Source organism: Onychostoma macrolepis, chromosome 24 (assembly GCF_012432095.1).
Source record: "Onychostoma macrolepis isolate SWU-2019 chromosome 24, ASM1243209v1, whole genome shotgun sequence".
NCBI classification, from domain to species: Eukaryota; Metazoa; Chordata; class Actinopteri; order Cypriniformes; family Cyprinidae; genus Onychostoma; species Onychostoma macrolepis.
Window position 1 is genome coordinate 2,361,053 of NC_081178.1, and position 22,989 is coordinate 2,384,041.

At 35.3% G+C, this 22,989-nt stretch overlaps 3 protein-coding genes across 3 annotated transcripts; all 3 read left to right on the plus strand.

The window, feature by feature from the left end:
- Window positions 1–575: 575 nt before the first annotated feature.
- Window positions 576–6,853, plus strand: LOC131533746 (uncharacterized). Its single transcript, XM_058766215.1, has one exon. The coding sequence runs from the start codon at window positions 3,414–3,416 to the stop codon at window positions 5,016–5,018; it is 1,605 nt and encodes a 534-aa protein (XP_058622198.1). The 5' UTR covers window positions 576–3,413; the 3' UTR covers window positions 5,019–6,853.
- Window positions 6,854–12,371: 5,518 nt separating this feature from the next.
- Window positions 12,372–17,051, plus strand: LOC131532812 (verrucotoxin subunit beta-like). The gene is made up of 3 exons (XM_058764602.1): window positions 12,372–12,420; window positions 14,025–14,125; window positions 14,608–17,051. The coding sequence occupies exons 2-3, from the start codon at window positions 14,026–14,028 to the stop codon at window positions 17,049–17,051; spliced, it is 2,544 nt and encodes an 847-aa protein (XP_058620585.1). The 5' UTR covers window positions 12,372–12,420; window position 14,025.
- A 38-nt stretch (window positions 17,052–17,089) lies between these two features.
- Window positions 17,090–19,576, plus strand: LOC131533735 (uncharacterized). The gene is made up of 2 exons (XM_058766185.1): window positions 17,090–18,247; window positions 18,459–19,576. The coding sequence occupies exons 1-2, from the start codon at window positions 17,102–17,104 to the stop codon at window positions 19,284–19,286; spliced, it is 1,974 nt and encodes a 657-aa protein (XP_058622168.1). The 5' UTR covers window positions 17,090–17,101; the 3' UTR covers window positions 19,287–19,576.
- Window positions 19,577–22,989: the final 3,413 nt, after the last annotated feature.

The following is a 22,989-nucleotide window of genomic DNA, read 5'->3' on the forward strand; positions in this document are numbered from 1 at the left end:
AGATGGAGAGTTTTAATGTTCCCACCAAAAGTAAATATTTATTTTGTCATGGTTACTTTTTTTTTGCATCAAACTGTAACCTTCAGAACCAGTTGTGACAAAATCTACTTTTTATCAGAAGGTAAAACTATCTGTCTTAAGGCCAATTCACACTGCGCCGACTAGACGCAGACAAATGCAACAGAAACATTTTGTCTGATCAGTGTGTTACTCCTGTCGGCATCTGTTGTCATTGTGGTGATATATATATATATATATATGTGTGTGTGTGTGTGTGTGTGTGTGTAAAACTGTAAAACTTTGCTGTAAAAAAAAAAACCCAGCCACATTCTAACAGCAACACACTGGGTTTTTTTTTTCATTTTCATTTTTTTTCTTTCATTTTAAATTGTAGTCAAAACTCTGTAAAATTATCTCTAAATGAACAGCTCTGCTGTTATTTAACATATGACATTAATGACAAATTACAGTAATTAACTTTTTTTATACAGAAAAATTGCTGTATTTTTATACAGTATTTTTTGGTTTTCTTAAATTACAAACAAATGTATGTAAAATAAAAAAATAAAAAATCTAATTGCTGTATTTTTATACAGTATTTTTTGGTTTTCCTAAATTACAAACAAATGTATGTAAAATTAAAAAAAAAAATCTGTAATTAATACAATAACAAAACTGTTAGATGATAAAACGGTCAAATGACTGGCAGGAACAGCTGCCAAACAAAAACCATATAACTAAAGTAAAATCGGTAGCACTTTATTTTACAGTTCTGTTTCTCGTGTACATACTATGTACTTATTATAGTAATTACAATACCTAGTTAATAACTAGGTACTAACCCTGAACCTACCCCTAAACCTACCCCTACCCCATGTAGTTACTTTATATTAAAAGTACTTTCTTAGGTAAGTACACTGTAGGTTCACCGTGAGTACACGGACTGTAAAATAAAGTGCAGCCGTAAAATCTCCTTATTTAAATAAGCTGACAACACTGTTAATTTACAGGTATTTCCTAAATTATTACGATCAAACACCTTCAATGTAAAAAAAAAATAATAATAATAATAATAATAATAAAACATCACATGACTGTCAGCAACAGAGCATTAAACACTGACAGATCTCTCTAGATCTCAGCATCTTCACTTATTACAAACCAATGGATAGAGACTGACGGGTTCGAGTCTCAGGTCCAGCAGGAATTGTTGGTGGGGGGAGTGAAAAACCAGCGCTCTCTCCACCTCAATACCATGACTGAGGTGAGTCCCTTGAGCAAGGCACCGAACCCCCAACTGCTCCCCAGGCGCCGGAGCATTGGCTGCCTACTGCTCCGGGTGTGTGTTCACAGTGTGTGTGTGTTCACTACTATGTGTGTGCACTTGGATGGGTTAAATGCAGAGCACAAATTCTGATTATGGGTAACCATACTTGGCCACACGTCACTTCACTTTCACTTAAAAACTTTCAAAATGTCAAAGCAGGACAAGATTTTAGTATTCTAGGGCTACGATAATGTGAAATTAATCAATCTAAATAATATACACACACATTAGACTCCTGATGAGATCAGTGAATCAGACCACTACATGATGATTGATTTATATCATATATTATATTTATATCAGAAAAAACAGCCTACATCTCGCAATGGCCCTGAAAAGATTGTTTTGAAGCCAATCAATCATTCAACAAGCCATTCAACAAAGTCATCACCTCCTTTGCCTAAATTATTGGTGAAACTACATTACCCAGAGTCCAAATTCAGCTTTCAATATTACACTTCAGCATTCAATATAAATCAATAATAAATCAAGAATCAAGCCATGGCCCAACAGAGGATAAGTGGTTTAGAGAATGGATAGATGGATGGAATCCGCTAGTATTTTCTTGCATCCATAGGCGGAAGATGAACTCCAGGGAAAAAAAGGTAGCCTAATGTTGGTGTAATCTAACACATATATCATAAACCAGTCTTTATGGGTAAGTACCAGATATAAGTGTCATATCATAAAATATTTTTTAATATGGCTGAATTTGTATTAAACATGATCACTTTTACATGATAATTTAATAAAAACATTGTAAGTTACTAATTATAATGCTTTCATTTCCATGGTTATTTAAAAAGCAAATATAAATTATATACAGAAAGCGAGCAAAGGACATTTTACATAATCAAAGATTATTATAACTGACTTCAGTCCAGCACAAGTTTAAGCACTCTCACAAAACAAAAAACACCAGTTTTATGTAGCATTGCTGTCAGTGCATCATCACTTTGACAATCAAAGAGCAACACTTGATTGGTGTCCCTAGAGCAAAGCTAAATCAATGATTTAATCATGCAGATAATAACCTTGAATATTTAGGGGGGAAAGTTTTAAACACCTTATGGTCAGGTAAATGACTAGAAATTTTTAGCATTACACCAAAATCTATAGTCCATTATGAGGTTACATTAATGAGTGATTGACTTTTCTGCACTTCATGAAGAGACAAATGACTAAAGTAGCAGTTAAACATGAAATAAAGTCAGAATTGTGAGATAAAAAGTAACAACTACCCTTTTTATTTTAATTTATTTTTTTTAATTTGTGGCAGAAACAGGCTTCTATATATTTAATTGTAAAAATTAAAAATCCAAGATCCCAACCCAATTGAACACTAATCACCATAATGGTGAATTCAGAGAAAACAATTATCATTAAAACAACATTAAAGAGAGACAAATGTCCATTAACATTTGTACATCTGACTTCTGGCAGCAACCAATGCATCCAACTTATTTGATCATTATGTTCATTGGAAACTGAGCCGATCACCTTTGCATTGTTAGTGCCATGCTCTATCAGTTGAGCTGTAAGAACATGAGATTTTACATTTACAGCTTGCCTAAGCAGACCTAATTTAGTTTTAATCTGCAAGGGTTTATGGGTATTCTCCCATTTTCGAATGCTACAATTCAGGGAAATTTATTAATTAATTTATTGGGTTATGAAAGAAAATAACCAAATATGCATTAATTTCATGTAAATCTCCAGCATCATCTCTGAGGAAAATCATTGTGTTGGTCATCCCATCATTGGATGTTTTACATGACTTTTTCTGTAAATTCTACAATAAACTTTTAAGATAGTTTATAGCAAAACACACCAACACAATTTATTTCGTAACAAAATTATTATTTTATTAAAATGTGTAATCAAATGAAATTATAATAACGTGTTATTTGTTACAGTTTGAATGTGAATATAAAATAGTTCAACCAACAATAACATTAAGGTTCGTGACAATTTGCTTCTTAAATGAACTAAATAAAACAAAACATCAAGCATGTACACATTTAGCACATTTTAACAGCCTGTATAAAATAATGTTTTTTCTGTTTTAATGTGACAGAGAAAAAATATGACCAGTTTACTTCAAAGTAAAATGAATGAAATCACCAAGAAAAGCATCTTAACTGAAGATGGAAATCTTGCACGATATCATCTGCAATCAAGCACGGACAATATGGACCAAACTAGACCATACAGAAAAAATACCTTTGGAGAGAGAGACAAAAACAAACCCCATAAAAGCATTCTGCTGGTGGGAGAAACAGGAGCAGGAAAAACAACCCTGATCAATGCAATGATCAACTACATGTTGGGTGTTCAGAGAGAAGACAAGGTTTGGTTTGAGATCACAGATGATCAGAGCGACCGAACATCAGTTCACAGTCAGACCTCCATCATCACTGTTTATGGGTTTTATCCACAAGAGAGTCCAATCGATTTAACAATCATCGACACACCAGGATATGGAGACACACGTGGAATTGATCTTGATAAACAGATCGCTGAGAGTTTGCTTGCTTTAAGTAAATCTGAAGAAGTGATTCATGAAATACATGCAGTATGTCTGGTGATTGTGGCACATCAAACTCGACTCTCTGACAGACAAATCTACATATTTGATGCTGTTCAGTCTTTATTTGGGAGAGATATTGCTGAAAACATTGTCTTGCTCTTCACACACTCAGATGGGTTGCGTCCTAAAAATGCCCTGACGGCTGTTAAAGAGGCTAAAATCAAGTGTGCAGTGAATGATCAGAATCAGCCAGTGTTTTTCCTGTTTAACAATCGTCAGTCAGACACTGCTGATGAAGAAGATGAAGATGATGCTGATGCTGAAGTACATACACAGAGGTTGGATCAATCATTTAATCTCAGTTTTAGAGGAATGGCAGGATTGTTCAAGTTTCTTGAGACAATACAACCAAAATCCCTGAAGATGACTCGAGATGTTTTACAACAAAGGAAGCAGCTGGAGGCGAATGTCTCTAATCTACAATCACGTGTTCGAATGATGGAACTAATGCAAAATGAGCTGAAACAAACTCAAGAAGCTCTGGAGAAGAACAAGAAAGATGTCAAAGAAAACAAGAACTTTGAGTATGAAGTTGAAGTGCCCTACAAGGAGCTGGTTGATATTGATCCTACTAAATCCAAGATGGCAACATGCTGCACCGTCTGTGAGGAGAACTGTCATTATCCAGGATGCTGGTGGGTCAGTAATCTCTCATGGTGCAGCGCGATGAGAAATAATCACTGCACAGTGTGTACAAATAAATGCAAGTACACAGAACATGTTAAACATCCAAAAATATATGAAATAAAGAAAAAGATGGAGAAGAGGACTTTTGAAGATTTAAAGAAGAAATATGACAACAAAATTGGTGATGGTGTGCTTGTGGTCAATAAGCTGAAAGCAGAACTGCAAGATTTAGAGAAAGAGAAAGTAAAGCTGATGATGGAAGCCTTTCACTGTGTGGAAACTCTGGAGATAATCGCACTCAAGACTGATTCTGCGTTCACACTTCATCACATTGATTTTCTGATTGAGAAGCTGAAGGAAATTAATGAAACTGAAAAGGCCAAAGCACTGGAAAACATCAAGATGAGAGCAGGAGAAGAAAAACAAGGAGCCATAGATTACATTAGAAGATATATAAAAATTAGACTCAGATAATACCTCTCTGTAGGATGCTGAAAATAGAATGTCAATAATGTGATGTAAAGCTATCATATCAGTGATTATAATTGCAGCGATTTATGAATCTAACATTTTTTACCTAATTTGTAACCTGCTTTGGATAACAGCATCTGCTAAATTAACTGATGCAAAATACTGTAGTGATTACTGTAATGAATTTCCTGGAATGAAGCAGGAATTGACAGCAGCATAATGCAAACAGCTTCTACTGTGAGATCCTGTTTAAAATACAGCAACAATATTGTGAAAGCAACTAATAGCCAGAATATTATTATTTATCATAAAATGATGTGCATGTAATCATTGTCAATAAGAGACTGTTTTAACTGTATAATTAAGTGCTGCCATCTAGAGGCCATATGAGAAAATGTTGTGTATCTGTGTTCTGTTTTCATTCATGAATTTTGCAACACAATTCTACTGTAATCAACATGAATGACAGATTTCAGTTAGTAGAAATCTGGGTAACACTTTACAATAACAGTACATGAGAATTACTTATAACTTAACATGAATTCATGAGTTGTCAATGTATCATGTCATGACTTGTCTTGGAGGGGCACATCTTTAAAAAGTTATCAATTACACATGTTTTATACATATTCAGCTCATCTAAATCAGATATTTGGTGTTTTTTGGTGGTTTGTAAAAAAGTGGAAGAGCAGAGGTCACGTGGCTGTATTTGGATGGAGAAGGAACTGAACGGTAGGAGGAAGGTTAACATTTTGAAGGAGCAATAGTGGCCCAAAAGAAGAGCAAGAACACAAGACAAACGTCTGATTTCAGTGCATTATTATGATATAAAGACAGTAAACCAATCCATAACATAACCATCATCTCTATGCTAACACTGATTTTAATTTGGAAAATCGCATCTGCTTAATCAATACGTTATTGTAGGAGGGCAGCAGTGGAATCACTCAAAACAGGATGAGATGAAGTTGTTTTTAATTATGAATGCATCATTGTGCGTTGGATGAGTTAGGTTAAACGTAAATATTGCAAGAAATCCACTGTCATTCACTGATGTTTGTGACATAGCTGCAGGTGGAAAATTCATAAACAATTTAGCAGTGTGCCATTTTCATGAATCTTTCTTCTAGAGCATGTTTGATTTAGTTTACCCCAAAGTGTTAATTAATACATTAACTAACATGCAGGAACTAACACGTAATTAAGGTGGTGTTATTCATGCGGTAATTCATATGACTCATGTCGTAGTTAAGTTAGTTCTTCATTAGTTCTTGATTAATACATGTCTTAACTCTTCATTAGTTCATAGCAGGGGTGTGGACTCGAGTCACATGACTCGAGACTTGACTCGGACTCGAGTCCCAAATTTGATGACTTGCGACTCGACTCGACATAATTAAAGAAGACTTGAGACTCGACTTAGACTTTGACAGCAATGACTCGAGACTTGACTTGGACTTGAGCCCTGTGACTCGGAAAGACTTGATCAGATCAGCGTCGTTATCACTCTAGACGGGTGCAGCGTGCTTGCGCTTGACTGGCAGTAAGCCAGAGACTGCGTTCAGGGAGCGCTTTATATGCTAGTATAAATTAATGGAATAATAGCATAACTTACAACAAAAGAACCGAGATACGAAAAAAAGTAGTTGCTATCTCTGCTCGTGAAAAGCGCTGCCCTGCCCGTTTGATCGCCGCCCAGCAGACACACGGAGCGGGCAGGAGAAAGGAGATCACTGGTGCTCGCCTCATCATCACCGTGACCGCTGCTGTGAAATGCTAAACATATTCCTCACTTCTTTTGTTTGTCCGACACCGAGGTGGACCATGAGTGACGGATCCGCATCCCGCCACGACCCTCGCAGCTCTACCAACTCGATGTGCTTTAATTTTCATTTTATTGGTAAACACCTCTCCGAGACCTTTTTTTTGTCAGATCTCCACTGTTCAATCAGTTGCATATTTTAATTGCATGTGCATTTTATTTTATTTAAACCTCAGTTAAGTTTAAAGTTAATCCATAATCAAGATTTAAATCTGAGTTTAAAGTTATGGTGCAAATATTACTTAAATCCAGGATCAAAATGATGGGTTAGAATGTAAACCTGCTTATTTTTAAAGGTTTAAAGTTTGGTGCAAAATAATTATTAGATAAACCTTGATTTAAGCTAGATTTAAAATTAATTATTGCAAAAAAATTAGCTATAATTTGAAGAAAAAATAAAGGAGCAATTGGCCTAATGATCATTTTAAAATATAATTTGAAGAAGTGTTTTTCACAAAATGATTTGTGAATTGTAGTCTATATATAACTATAAAATATACTAAATTTTTCTCCCCTTCACCAGGCACTCATTTCACTTTTATTTCTTTCAGGATAATTAATTGAATTCACGTGTTGTAAATCAGTCTGTGGCCTATAGCACATATAGCCCCTAAATTTAGCGATCAACTATGCATATTATATACTTAACATTTAACATACAACATTTTGTCTTCGTTACTCTTAGTTATAAAGAATGGTAGCACAGCATTTTTGAATGACTGTCTTCATGAGTTTGTCTGCATCCATATTGCAGGTTTCCTCTCACATAAAGTATGGTAGCAGTTATTTCTTCTAGTTCTTTCAAAGTGGTTCTTTCTGAGTTTCTGCTCATATGTTTTTAAATCTGTTTCATTGAGGTTTCAAATAATGGCTCATTGGCTTAGATATAACAAACCTAGCATATATTCTTCTTATGCACACATGCAAAGTATTTCTAAAAAAAGTATTTCTTTTAATTTTAATTACTTTTGAAGTATTTCATGTAATTTCTATGAAATTATGTTGTCTTTGATATTCTGTTACTAATAAAATAGTTTTGTTTTTTCCACTGCTTGTCCTATTTTGGCACAATCCTAAATTGAACTTGAGTAGTTTTACTAAGGGCACCCATCTCACATTAAATTAAACTTATGTAAAAACATATTCTACCCGACTTAGAAGACACTAATTTGGGCAAAGAGCACTAATGACTTGTTTAAGACTTGAAGTTAAAAGTTGAGGACTTGCAACTCGACTTGGACTTGCCTATTTTGACTCGAGACTTGACTTGGGACTTGTCTGTCTTGACTGGGAGTTGACTCGAGACTTGAATGCAAAGACTCGAGACTTACTTGTGACTTGCAAAACAATGACTTGGTCCCACCTCTGGTTCATAGTCAAGTAATTATTAATTAAGGTATTAGTACATGATAATTCATGTACTGTTATTGTAAAGTGTTACCATTTCTGTAATAAATCAAATACATTGAACAGCAGTCTTGGGAAATAAATTAAAAAAATAACAACAACATAAAGAACTGCAAAAAAAAAAAAAAAAGAAAAGAAAAGAAAACAGTTCTACTCAAAACATACAGGACAATAAAAACTTTATTGTCAACACAGAAAAAGAATGTTGAATTGTGCTGAGAAACACTGCCGCTATGGGCAAATGTGGGAACATTACAATTGAGCATCAGACTTATATCAAAAAATGCAATTTACAAAGCAAGATTACATACATACATTTCAACCAGATGATCCAACGGTAGCTGCACGGATCTCAGGCTGCCTGGCGGACATCTCGGCATGGATGAAAGAACATCACCTCCAGCTCAACCTGGCAAAGACTGAGCTTCTTGTCTTTCCCGCTGCTCCGACTCTACAGCATGACATCACGATCCAGTTAGGTTCATCAACAATTACCCCATCAACTTCGGTCAGAAATCTTGGTGTAATCTTTGATGACCAGCTGACCTTCAAAGACCACATTGCAAAGACTGCTCGATCTTGCAGGTTTGCACTACACAACATCAGAAAGATCAGGCCCTTTCTGACGGAGCATGCTGCACAACTTCTTGTCCAGGCCCTTGTCATTTCTAGGCTGGACTACTGCAATGCTCTTCTGGCTGGACTTCCATCAAACACAGTCAAACCTCTACAAATGATTCAGAATGCAGCGGCACGACTGGTCTTCAACGAGCCCAAAAGAGCCCATGTTACACCTCTCTTTATCTCCCTGCACTGGCTCCCGGTTGCAGCTCGCATCAAGTTCAAGACACTGATGCGCGCATATAGAACAACCACAGGCTCAGCACCCTCCTACTTCCACTCACTATTACGAATCTACATCCCTCTCCAGAACATTCTCATTCACCATTCCTGACTGGTGGAATGATCTTCCCACCCCTATCCGGAGTGCTGGATCCCTGTCAATCTTCAAGCAACAGCTGAAAACTCATCTCTTTCGACAGCACTTGACTTCATCCTAAACTTTAAAAAAAAAAAAAAAAATTTCTCTTTACTTATTCCTTCCTTTGGTAGTTTGTACTTATATGAACAATGCCTAAGACTTGGTGTTGCAAGCACTTCGTCTGTCTGATTGCCTCTTCAAGATGAATCGCTTTATGTATTCCCCAAATGTAAGTCGCTTTGGATAAAAGCGTCTGCAAAATGACAATGTAAATGTAAATGCATATGAAAATGTATATGTATTAATGTATTAGATAGCAGGTCGGATGATTATTCATGATGCTCAGTGTTTGGGAAGGTTACTTTGGAAATGTAATAGGTTACAGATTACAGATTACAAGTTACCCTATTTAACATGTAATAAGTAGTGTAGGGCTTAATTTGAGCCGGAACAGGATCCAGGACCTCTGTGCTCCGGTACCTATTAGCACGGATCCGCCACCTCACGTGGTATAAAAACAACAATTACACAAACCACAATATGTTACATGTATGTAAACCAGTCTCTTCTTCAAAAATTTACATATTTCAAGCTTGTTGCATTATTTTGTATGTGTATAAAACAACAACTCGCCGTATATTGTGATGTTGTATATGTATATTCCCTGGCTTATCAGCACTCATTTTATTTGCTGCTGAAATAAATCAATTAAAAAGTTTTGAAAGTGGGATCTATTTTGTTTCTCAGTAAGCGTTTAGTACAGGAATTTGAATCTTTAAAGCTGCAATTTGGTAAGAAATGATTAGTTATCATTCATCTTAATTAAAAGTGTCATTTAGAAGCATATTGGCTCATCTATGGTATATGGCACCTCTAATGGTTCTGTGTAACACATTTTGACAAATGTGCTGTTAAGCTTCTTATCTTTAAGAATATGTGCCATATAGTACCAAAAGACGTTCCCCTATGATAATCCAAAAAACACTGCAATAAAGTGCTATATGGCACCTCTTATGGTTCTACATAGCACCATTTGACAAAGGTGCTATATAGCACCTTTAAAGATCAGTGCTAAATAGCACTAAAAGTGGTTCCCCTATGATTACGAGCCAAAGAACCACTTTTAGTGCTATTTAGCACCTTTTTTTTAGAGTGATACTGTGAAATTGAGACCAGTACCAATCGCACAAAGACCTTTAAAATGATACCAAACATGAAAGGGAAAAAACAGCATTCACAAGATACAGTATAACACATGTGGCATATAGATATTCTTGCTTTTGGGGAGAAGAGTGAGGGAGGAGAGTCAGAGGGACGGGAGAGGAGAGGGAGGAAGGGGGTCGTAAACAGAGCTGGGTAGATTACTTACAAATTGTAATCCGTTACTGATTCCAGATTACATGACAAAAATTGTAGTCAGTAACGTAACCTGTTACATTACACATTTTAGGTAATATAATCAGATTACTTTTAGATTACTTTTGATTTAACTCGTTTATCACTTTGATTTAAATAGCATTATCTTGTACCATAATGATGTACAAAAATGCAGAGTAAGAAAACTTGTTCCATTCATTGTAATTTACAACATGAAGTGCATTAAACATTATATTACATCAAGGTTTCCAAAACTAGGGTTCGTAAGGAAGGGGGGTTGTGAGTTCAATGAAAAGCTGACAATTAATTAAATCATAAAAAATTTAAATGAAAATCAATTATTTTAAAACAAGCTCCCTTTCGAGGAAAGTCTCTTCACTCTGCGGCCATATTTGCAACGCCTCCAGGCAGCTCGTACAAGACCAATCTTAATGAATGGGGGAATCCTGAAATCTCAAAAACTGCTCACTGAACTCACAATTAAATTCCATATATCACATCAGCAACAAAAATCTGAAATTAATTGCCCCATGAATGTTGTTTCTTATGCTCAAATAGCGTTTAAAAGCTTATTTTTCAGGCTAGACCAGCCAATGTGCATGCAGAGTCATAATGTGCTTATACTGCACATGTGCATTGGCTGGTCTAGAGCTGCGTTCAGCCCTGTCAAAACATTGCAAAATGTTTTTTTAAACGGAAACGGCGTTGAACACCCTGTTCTGATGACACAAGAGTTGCAACTATGGCAGCTGAGAAGGTCATTCTTTGTGTTCTTTTTGAAGAATTTTCGGAGCCTGATGATATCGGTATAAATACGTGTTTAATATGTTTCCCTGCCTTCAGCCCGAAATGCTGGGAAAGCGGCCCTACAAAGGACATGCAGTTTGGAGAATGGATGTTGTTTGTATAGGAATAGGAAGGTGAAAGTTAATTTTGTCACATGGTTTTTTTCCGATTAGCAGAAAAATGTGTAGTTAAGGGCGAAATTAACATCAAATGGATGGTTTACAAAGTTTATTGAGATGCTCTATAGTGCAAATAAACTCTGGTCTCTGATGGTTTATATGGAGTCTGTGCTGCTTTTGTACCATGACTAGTGTTTGTTCTTTGTGTTGTTTATTTTTACATTGCATTTTATTTTGTTATAATTTATTAAATAGCATTGTTTCACTTTATTTTGATAGTCCACTTTAGACATTCTACTAACTATAAGTAACTTTGTAACTATATGTCAACTACATGTCAACTAATTCTCATTAATTTGCAACTACATGTCTACTAACTCTCAGTAGGGTATGTTTAGGGTTAGTAGAATAAGTTGAGATATACTTGCAAAGTTTCTCATAGTCAGTATGTTGTATATTGTGGACCCATCAAAATAAAGTGTTAGAAGATATTAAGCAGACAGACTACTAATACTCTAATGACTGCTAGTTGGCATGTAGTTGCAAAGTTACTTACTCTTAGTAGAATGTCTAAAGTGGACTATCGAAATAAAGTGTTACTTCATTTTTACTTACTGTTTATTTGCACATTTTGTACCTCTAACATAATAGATGCATGTTTAATGTAAGGTTCTTGCTAATAGCTACATAACCACAATAAAATTTCAGAACATCTGTAAACTGAAATAAAATGTCAACTCTGATTCGCTCATTCGGTTCTGTTTGTTCAATGGAAAGGAATTACATTTTTTTCTATAAATGCCATCAAACAGCGTATTTTCCTATAAATCACATGACCATAAGGGCGTTGCAATCAGTCGACTGTTTGCCTGCAAGCATTTGAAGTCATCTGGAACCAAAGCATCAAAAACAGTAAGTAGATCCATTTTAAAACTGATTTATTGCATTATTACTGCAAGGGCCATATAAAGTAACGAAGGACAACATTGTATAAACAATAAGAGGACTGAATCAGCACCAATGCCTATTTCCCTTTTTCATATCAGTCTACCAGCTAACATTATGTTTTAAAACATTTTCTCAGCTCAAAACTCACCAGCAAGTGTTTGAATTAACATCCAATTGTGATCCGATGGATTCTGATGAGGCAGAAATTTTTATAGATTTATGTAATGCTACGTTATTCCTATAGCTGCATTATTCTTTACAAATACCAGAGACTGATGAACACCGACAGATTTGCCATAAACATATTGCCATAATCATATTTATTAATTTATATTTCATTGTTGATTCTGGACTTACTCATATCTGTATTTTGTAGGCTACTACATACATCCGCATATTTTAGTCGCGACTGAATAATTGTCAAATAATGGCCCCCTCCGGGAAATATTTCAGTTTTAAACTATGAAGGCGAGCTGATGGATATCACACAAGCAACGTGCAAACGTTGCGCAAGAGTTATGCCGGTGAAGGTCTTAATCTCAGTCAATTCACTATACAGAATGTTAAAGTAAAAAAAAAAAAAGTAAAAACTGACGGCACTTCCGGCATCTGAAGCTGCATTAAGCTTAAACTCGCCGACGCTTAAGTGCCCTTTAACGTCACTTGTCCTCTGCCCCTCTGTGCACGCCACTGGACCTGACAATATCTCTGGCTATCGTCGATTCATGAATGATACGATGCCACCCAGCACGAGGAGGTTAGTGCGTGCCCTGCGTCCGATCATGCGCCACTGCGTTCATCTTCAATTCGGAAACAGTGATTTTGGTGTCGCTGTTTGATGCAGCTATTGGCTGCTTTAGCCTAATTGTGGAAATGCCCAATAATGAAATAAATACCATCTTATATAAAATATTGGTCTGCATGTTATAATTTTGTTCAGATCTTCTATAGACATAATGAGTTGTGTGAGAAAAGTATTTTCATTATTTTGCTTTATAACCTAGACTCCGCATGACAGAGTCCTACCTGTTCTCAAAAGGGTAAAACTATATTATTTTGCACTCTATACTGAGATTATTTAATTATTTTGTTTAGCCTATATGACTGTTAGAGAAACCATTTAATCATGCCTTAGGTAAATTACGCCGTAAGGTCACCCTTTGTTTAACAAAACAAAAATATAATAGCACACCAGAAATAATCTATGCACACAGAACAAAGTATAAAAGTCTGTGATATAATACTTACAATACAAAACTTAAAACTTAAAGGGTTAGTTCACCCAGAAATGAAAATTAGGTTGTGTTTTACTCCCCTTCGAAGCATCCTAGGTGTATGTGACTTTCTTCTTTCAGACGAATCAGATCTGAGTTATAATAATTATATTAAAGACCCTTTAAAAGGAATTTCAGTGCATTGTGATCACCAGATGGCGCTAAACCTGATGAACAAACCTCTGACACCTGTGAATATCTAAAAAATAAAATAAAATATATATATCAGTAATCTCATTGGTTGATTTTTATTTTATTTTATTTATTTTTTTTGTTTCTTTGTGTTTTGTCTAGCATGGATCAAGTGGGAGTGAATTCAATAGAGACTGCAGCTCTAGGGAGACCCTTCCAGCTGGGGATGCTGTATGACTGCAGGAGAGATGCTCTAGTACCAGGTGCTGCAGTATGATGGACTGAATGAACTGTTGCTCCAAACCTAGTCTTCAATGTTTTCACAACATATGAAAAATAATAATAATAATAATTGGAGTAAAATCATTTATCTAATATTTATGGGGCTGTAGTAGAAAACTTACAATATAAAAAGTTTGCAATTTTAATCTTTTACAGCCTTACATAAAAGTCTTTCCCAGCATTCATTTAGATCTTATAGCCTTTAAGTCCCCATAGAGAATATAATACTATATACATGATACTTCATTATAATTGTTATTATAATTCTATATTTAGAATTGTGTCTTTTTCTGAATTACTCGTACTGGTTTGAATTATTTGTACTCTTTGGTAGCTCTGCAAATGGAAGAGAACAAAAAGAATGCAGTGTTGTCTGCTGGAAGGAGTGAAGGAGCTGATTAAAATTCAGTTTAATGAATGAATAAAGTATTTACATGTACATTCTTCATTTTCTCCATTACAGGAATCAGACTTTGGAGTAAAGAGCAACTGCAGCAGAACATAAGCAATACAACCCAAATTAATACAGTTTTTACAGTCACTGCTTCAGACTCAATAAAGGACAAATCTCGATTGCTGAATATTGATGGTTGTCTGAAATTGAGTCTTTTAGGTGGACTCATCAATGTAAGTGGAGCTGCCAGTTATCTTAAAGACACCAAGGAATCATTCAATCAACAGAGATTGACATTACATTATCATTCAACCACTGAGTTTAAAGAACTGATAATGAACCACTTTCCTTCTGGAGAAATGGCTCATTATGACAATGATGTAGCCACACATGTAGTGACAGCAGTGCTGTATGGAGCAGATGCCTGCTTTGTGTTTGATAGAGAAGTTTCATCAGATGAGAACAAAAGGGTGATAGCCGTAGATGTAAATGCTGTCTTTGGGAAGCTAAAAGGCATTTCAGCTGGTGCAAACATTAATCTGAATAACAGTCAGAAGACTGCTGCCCAAAAATTCAGCTGTACATTTTATGGTGACTTCCAGCTTGCAAATAATCCGAAATCTTTTGAAGATGCAATTAAGTTTTTTGAAGATCTTCCCAAACTGCTGGGAGAAAACAAAGAACATGCGGTTCCTCTGAGAGTTTGGCTTTATCCTTTGGACAAACTTTTCTCAAGAGTTGTAAAGTTTCAGCATGAAATCAGCTTAGGTCTAAGCACATATATTGAATCTATAATTGAGAATTTGAGTACGACTGAGATGAAATGCAGTGATCTTCTGACAGACATGCCTGCTTTGACCTTTACTGCATTTCATGACAAAATCAGTGACATGAAGAAAAACTGCTACCAGTGCAGGTTGAGCCTCATGAAGAAACTTGGCTCTCTCTTACCACAGATCAGAGGAAAATTTATAGAAGATACAGCATTAATCAATCTGCTGAACGATCATGAGGAATCTCCATTTGAAAGAAGCGCTCTTGAACGATGGATGAAAGAGAAAGAGGAAGAATCTGACATCATTAAATCACTGCTCACACAACTGAATGACTCAGGAGACAAAGTAGAAAAACTTAATAAAAATTTAATGGATTTGGAAGTTAAACATTTGGTCATCTACACGTTCACATCATTGGACTGGCCAGATGTGCTGCTTTCTAAACAAAACACCTACCTGAGTCCTTCAACAAAAGAAAATGAAGAGAAAAGCTCTGAATCTGAACACAAGACTTGGCTCACACCTGACATCCAAAAGATTATGAGGAACAATCTGAAGGTATTTAAAAACTTGATTGATTTAAACAATAGCAAATCAGTGAAGTTTATTGTTGCATCAAAAGAAATGGTAAATAGTCCAGGTTCCTGCATACTGCTGTATGAAAATGAATCTAATGAAGCTGTTTGCTTCACTCCTCCATCAAAACCAGACTGTTCAGTTGTTGAAGATGTCAGATATAGCCAAGTGGTTTTGAAAGTGTCTCCACCGTGTTCTTCTACAGAGGAGCTCAAATTACTGTACAAAATGAAGGAGGAGAAAGACTGGAGATCTCAAACTGTGTCAAAGAAGCAGAATACAGTGACTCTGACTGATCTCAGACCAGATACTGAGTACAGTATTAAATGTGCAGCAGTGGGCAAACTCAACTACACCGTAGACAGTGATGTGACGCGTCTCACAATCATAAATCAGAATCTCATCAAAGCCAAAGAGTCTGTGATTGAAAATCTTAGTTGGACTGAAAACAAGTGCAGTGTAATTTTAGAAATCAGCAAGGAGACAACTTTTACTGCACTTTATAAGAAAATACAAGATATGCAGCAAAACTGCCAAACGTACAAACAAGATTTCAGCGACCGAATTGAATCTGTGATCCAGTCAGTTAAAGCTTGTGAGAAAGAGTCTAGTGCTCTGGTGGATCTTCTACAAGCACATAAAGATTCTCCATTTAATGAAAAGAGTCTAAAAGAGTGGATCACAGTGAAAGAAGCAGAATTGAACACAGTTAATGAGTTCCTTAAGCTGTTACTGGATCTTGGAGCCGAAGTGAATGTGAGATTGAACTCATATTTGTCAGATATTCAGGCGGAAAATGTCTTTTGTTACACTTTCAGTTCTCTTGAGCAGCCAGATGAGTTACTTATTGAGCAAGAAAATTATATGAATCCTCAAATAATGAGAAATCCACAGAAAACACCTGATGTAGCATCTCAAACGTGGCTCACTGGAAGCATCAGGGAGAAGATGAGAGAACATTTGAAAATATTTAAAGATCTGATGACATCACATAGCAGTCAAAACTCTAGATTTATGGTTTTCATAAAAAACATGAAAAACATCCAGGTTCCTGCATACTGCTGTATGAAAATGAATCTAATGAAGCTGTTTGCTTCACTCCTCCATCAAAACCAGACTGTTCAGTTGTTGAAGATGTCAGATATAGGCAAGTGGATCTGAAAGTGTCTCCTCCGTGTCCTGCTACAGAGGAGCTCAAATTACTGTACAAAATGAAGGAGGAGAAAGACTGGAGATCTCAAACTGTGTCAAAGAAGCAGAATACAGTGACTCTGACTGATCTCAGACCAGATACTGAGTACAGTATTAAATGTGCAGCAGTGGGCAAACTCAACTACACCGTAGACAGTGATGTGACGCGTCTCACAATCATAAATCAGAATCTCATCAAAGCCAAAGAGTCTGTGATTGAAAATCTTAGTTGGACTGAAAACAAGTGCAGTGTAATTTTAGAAATCAGCAAGGAGACAACTTTTACTGCACTTTATAAGAAAATACAAGATATGCAGCAAAACTGCCAAACGTACAAACAAGATTTCAGCGACCGAATTGAATCTGTGATCCAGTCAGTTAAAGCTTGTGAGAAAGAGTCTAGTGCTCTGGTGGATCTTCTACAAGCACATAAAGATTCTCCATTTAATGAAAAGAGTCTAAAAGAGTGGATCACAGTGAAAGAAGCAGAATTGAACACAGTTAATGAGTTCCTTAAGCTGTTACTGGATCTTGGAGCCGAAGTGAATGTGAGATTGAACTCATATTTGTCAGATATTCAGGCGGAAAATGTCTTTTGTTACACTTTCAGTTCTCTTGAGCAGCCAGATGAGTTACTTATTGAGCAAGAAAATTATATGAATCCTCAAATAATGAGAAATCCACAGAAAACACCTGATGTAGCATCTCAAACGTGGCTCACTGGAAGCATCAGGGAGAAGATGAGAGAACATTTGAAAATATTTAAAGATCTGATGACATCACATAGCAGTCAAAACTCTAGATTTATGGTTTTCATAAAAAAACATGAAAAACATCCAGGTTCCTGCATTCTTCTGTATAAAAATGGATGCAATGAATCGGTTTGCTTCACTTCTCCATCAAAACCAGAAAGCCCAGTCATTAAAGATGTCAGATATAGGCAAGTGGATCTGAAAGTGTCTCCTCCGTGTCCTGCTACAGAGGAGCTCAAATTACTGTACAAAATGAAGGAGGAGAAGGACTGGAGATCTCAAACTGTGTCAAAGAAGCAGAATACAGTGACTCTGACTGATCTCAGACCAGATACTGAGTACAGTATTAAATGTGCAGCAGTGGGCAAACTCAACTACATCACTGAATCTGATGTCACCACGGTTATCACAAAGGTACTGTATGTGCATAAAAAATAAAATAAAATAAAATAAATAAAAATGTTTATATATATATATATATATATATATATATATATATATATATATACACACATTGATTTTCTGATTTTATATATATTATTTTAATAACAATTTTTCTTTATAGCATTGTACATTTACACAATCTTTTTTATTGTTATTACATATTTAACCCTTTACATTACAGGACAAAAATGAACTCATCAAAAAAAGCATCTTAATTTATGATGGAAATCCTGCTCTATACCATCTGCAAATTTGGACAGACAATTTGGATCGATCAAAACCATACAGAAAAATGACCTTTGGGGAGAGAGACAAAAACAAACTTCATAAAAGCATTCTGATGGCTGGAGAAACAGGAACAGGAAAAACAACCCTGATCAATGCAATGATCAACTACATGTTGGGTGTTCAGAGAGAAGACAAGGTTTGGTTTGAGATCACAGATGATCAGAGCGACCGAACATCAGTTTACAGTCAGACCTCCAGCGTCACTGTTTATGGGTTTTATCTACAAGAGAGTCTAATTGATTTAACAATCATCGACACACCAGGATATGGAGACACACGTGGAACTGAGCTTGATAAAGAGATCGCTGTGAGTTTGCACAGCTTAAGTAAATCTGAAGAAGTGATTCATGAAATACATGCAGTATGTCTGGTGATTATGGCACATCAAAATCGACTCTCTGACAGACAAATCTACATATTTGATACTGTTCAGTCTTTATTTGGAAGAGATATCACTGAAAACACTGTCTTGCTCCTCACACACTCAGATGGGATGCCACCTAAACATACCCTGACGGCTGTTAAAGAGGCTAAAATCAAGTGTGCAGTGAATGACAAGAATCAGCCAGTGTTTTTCCTGTTTAACAATCGGCAGTCAGACTCTGATGAAGAAGAATATGAAATGATACAAGAACAATCATGGAATCTCAGTTTTAGAGGAATGACACGTTTTTTCAAGTTTCTTGGAAACATAAAACCAAAACCACTGAAGATAACTTGAGATGTGTTACAACAACGGAAGCAGTTGGAGTGTCAGTTGATGATCATGTATTAAAATGAACAAAAATGAGCTGAAACAAAGGGAAGAAATGTATTAAAGGAATAATAAGTGCTGCAGTATAAATTAAATCACTTTTGTCACTTAGTGGTGATGTACAGGGTACACTGCTATTTTCTGAAAACATCAAGAAGAGAGAGAAGAAAACAGAGTTTTGGGATACATTTTTCTTTTTTAAATGTTGAAAAATTATTAAAAGCAATGCCTTAGAGCCTGCTGAAACTTTGAAAATAGGATCTTGAAATTGTTTCTGCTTCTTTCAAAAACATCTCCTTCATGTAAAGCTATACGTGTTTTATGAACCTATCAGTTTTTATTTTTAATATATATATATATTTTTTATCATCACAATCACACATTTTTAAGTTGCTTTGGATAAATAACATCTGCTAAATTGACTGAAAAATACTGATTACTGTAATTATTTTCCTGGAATACAACAGAAACAAATACTGTTGAAACTTAACAATGCTTACTTCACAATATATTATGAAAGCAACAAATAGCCAGAATGTTGTTTACTGTATCGTTAAATGATGAGCATGTAATCATGATCACTAATAGACTGTTTTGTTTTATTAAGCACTGCCACCTAGAGGCCATATTGGAAAATGTTGCATATTCTTAAGGTGAAAAGTGAGAGACATTTGAGAGAGCAGTAAAAGCTCTTCTTTACTAGACCGTGTTGTTCTTATTCTATGATATTTGTGGGCCTCTCATGATTGTTTCTTTGAAATCATGCTAAAATCTTAGAGAATTTCTAATGTTATTTCTCATTATTTCCAGAATATTCCTGTACAGCATTTCTCCTCAGAACCAAACTCATCTAATCTCGACTCCAGCGTGTGTTGTGTGTTGGTCAGTAGCAGTATGTGAATCATCCCATACCACTCCTGTCTCTTAAAATAACCCACAGCAACAAAGCCTGAGAGACTGGAACAGTTAATGCTGATGACTGAGCTGACAACAACTGAAAAAAAAACATGAAAACAAACTTAATATATATAAGGGCACAACAACTGTTCATCCAGTGATTTGTGTGGGATTCATATTTTGCACGTTAAAATAACTTCAATCAAACCCAGGTTTCACTGTAAAAACTAAAGGTTCCTGGAGGCACCTTTTGGGGTTCTTCACTTTGCCACTGTGGCGGAACCCTCTGTAGAGCCTCTAGGCACCCTTTAAAAAGGGGCGGTTCTCTGAGGAACTTTAAAGGTTCCTGGAGGAACCCTTTTATTAAGAATGGCCAGGAACCACCTTGGGTGCTTCGAGGCACCATTTCTCAATTTAATTTTATGTTTGTTTTTCCCCTCCCTGTCCAGTTTATTGTTCCTGCTGTTGATATGTTTAATTATTATTTTAATAGACAAACTGAAAACTAAAACAGATATATAGCAAACATTGTTTATTGTTTTAAACAACAATACCTGTAGAACTTAATAAATAATCACTTTAAATAATCAATATCGTACATCACAATGCAATTCACAGTGTATATAATAATTATTATAAATATTAATAAAACATTACATATTGACAAAACTTATAAGCAAATAAATCTCACACAAAAAATTACAAATATCTATACACAAAAAAAAAAATTACAGATCAAATTTACTGTAGCACTGTTCATCGTTAAACAACAATATCCCAAGAAGTTTCCATCAATAATAGCTCACGATAGGCATCAATGTACATCACAATCTAAATGGAAACACATGTATAATGTAACTATTGTTATAAATACATTTTAAAAAGTTTACATCTTAAAAACTATAAACAAATAAATGTGACTGCAAATATTTAATAAACTTTAAATATTTCAGGTACCTTAAAAAGGTACTAAATGGAGGTCACAGAAAGGGAAAATTCACATATGACATTTCAAGAAATTGATAAGTCTCATGACAGCTGTAGGTAGCTTGATACTCTCCTCCTGAATGCCCAACTGATACTGCAAGAAAGTTAGTGTACTTTTAATGGGTTTTCTGTATTCTATGTTGAATAAAAAGTAGGCACTCATTGTAAGGCCTACAGCCATGGTTACATCATCAGGATCATCATCGAATAGCTCCTCTCCATCAAGAAAAATGGCAATTCTGCTTTCTCCAAATGGGTCTCCCATAATAACCATTGTTGGCGTGAGATTTGGTGTTGGCTGTTGGTTGAAAAAGGAAAGCATTACATTTATTCCTTTGGCACATGCTTTTGTCCACAGTAACTTAAATGAGCAAAACAAGCAAGTAGTCACAGAGCTTACCGAGTATTTAGACAGATTATCACATAAAGTCCAGCAGGATCCTCATGCAACAGGTATGGCAAGACAAGGATTCCTGCAATTACCATTAGTCCTAGAAATTTGGAGAAAATGACTATTTAATAATCAATAAAGAACTGAATGTGAATTATGGGTTTCTGATGTTTCTCTGCAACAGAGCATCATAGAAGAAATATCATTTCTCTCATAACATTTGGTTAGAACTTATCACAAGACACAATGTATTTCAACAATATACATGAACAAAATATGCAAATATATATGAATACAGTATATGTACTAGATATAGAATACAACCCTTATTATATTGCTGCACACATAAATTGTTACTGTACAATTTGTTGAATAAACTAAATTTAGTGTATTGTATTATTAGTTTAATGAATAAATAACCTGCATAACCATAGAAACATTTTAATTTGAATTTAGAAAGAAAAAAAAAAAAAATATATATATATATATATATATATATATATATATAATAATATATCAGATCGTGTAACATATAGACAGCATTCAAATTAAGTTGAAGAATTTGTTGTTAATACTTTGCTATTCCTGGTCACCAAAGATTATGCTGGGAGTGTGTAAAAAAAAAGAAAACAGTAGTCACCTTTATGTGCCTCTTCAGCATGTGATTGAAGTGAGGTGTTGTACATGGCCAGTAGATCCTTAGCCACACCTCTTCTTTGCGCCTCAGTCAGTATTTTCTCTGCAGTGGTCCCAAATCCAGTCAAAATTCTTCTGTCCACATCAATATCATATTTTGTTCTCATTTCTGAAAAAAACTGATTTGACAAAATCTCATCAGAAATTACATTAGATATTACATTAGATATTTAGATGCCACTTGAAATCGTTTCCAGAGCATATTAATGCTTTATTTAAACAAAATTGTCTCTTACAATTGCTGGTAAGCGCAAGGCAGGGTACTGAATCAGTACTTCTTGAGTAGTTCTCTCTTTCATGAAGACCTCTCTCTCTCTCTCAGTTTTCTTCATCTTATCCTGTAGCATGGAGATGTTAGGTTTCTTTTTCTCACATTCTGTCTTCATCTTGCTTATGTGCTGACTTATACTAAATTCATCCTCTGTAGTCAACTGAGCAAAGGAAAAGCAGTAGTTGTGACAATTATAGGCAAAAGTGACTGAAAAAAACTGCATTCTCAGTCAAATACAAAACTCAAACAGAACCAGAATGCAGTGATCCGAAGAATTTTTTAAAAGCAAGTGTATTAAACTTACATCCACAATTGAAGCATCATTTTCATTTTCAGTCAGGCTTCTTTTTTTGCCTTTTCTGATATATTGTCCTGGCACATTAATTATATTCAGGTCTACAAGAGGCTTGCGCTCCTTTTTAAATTTG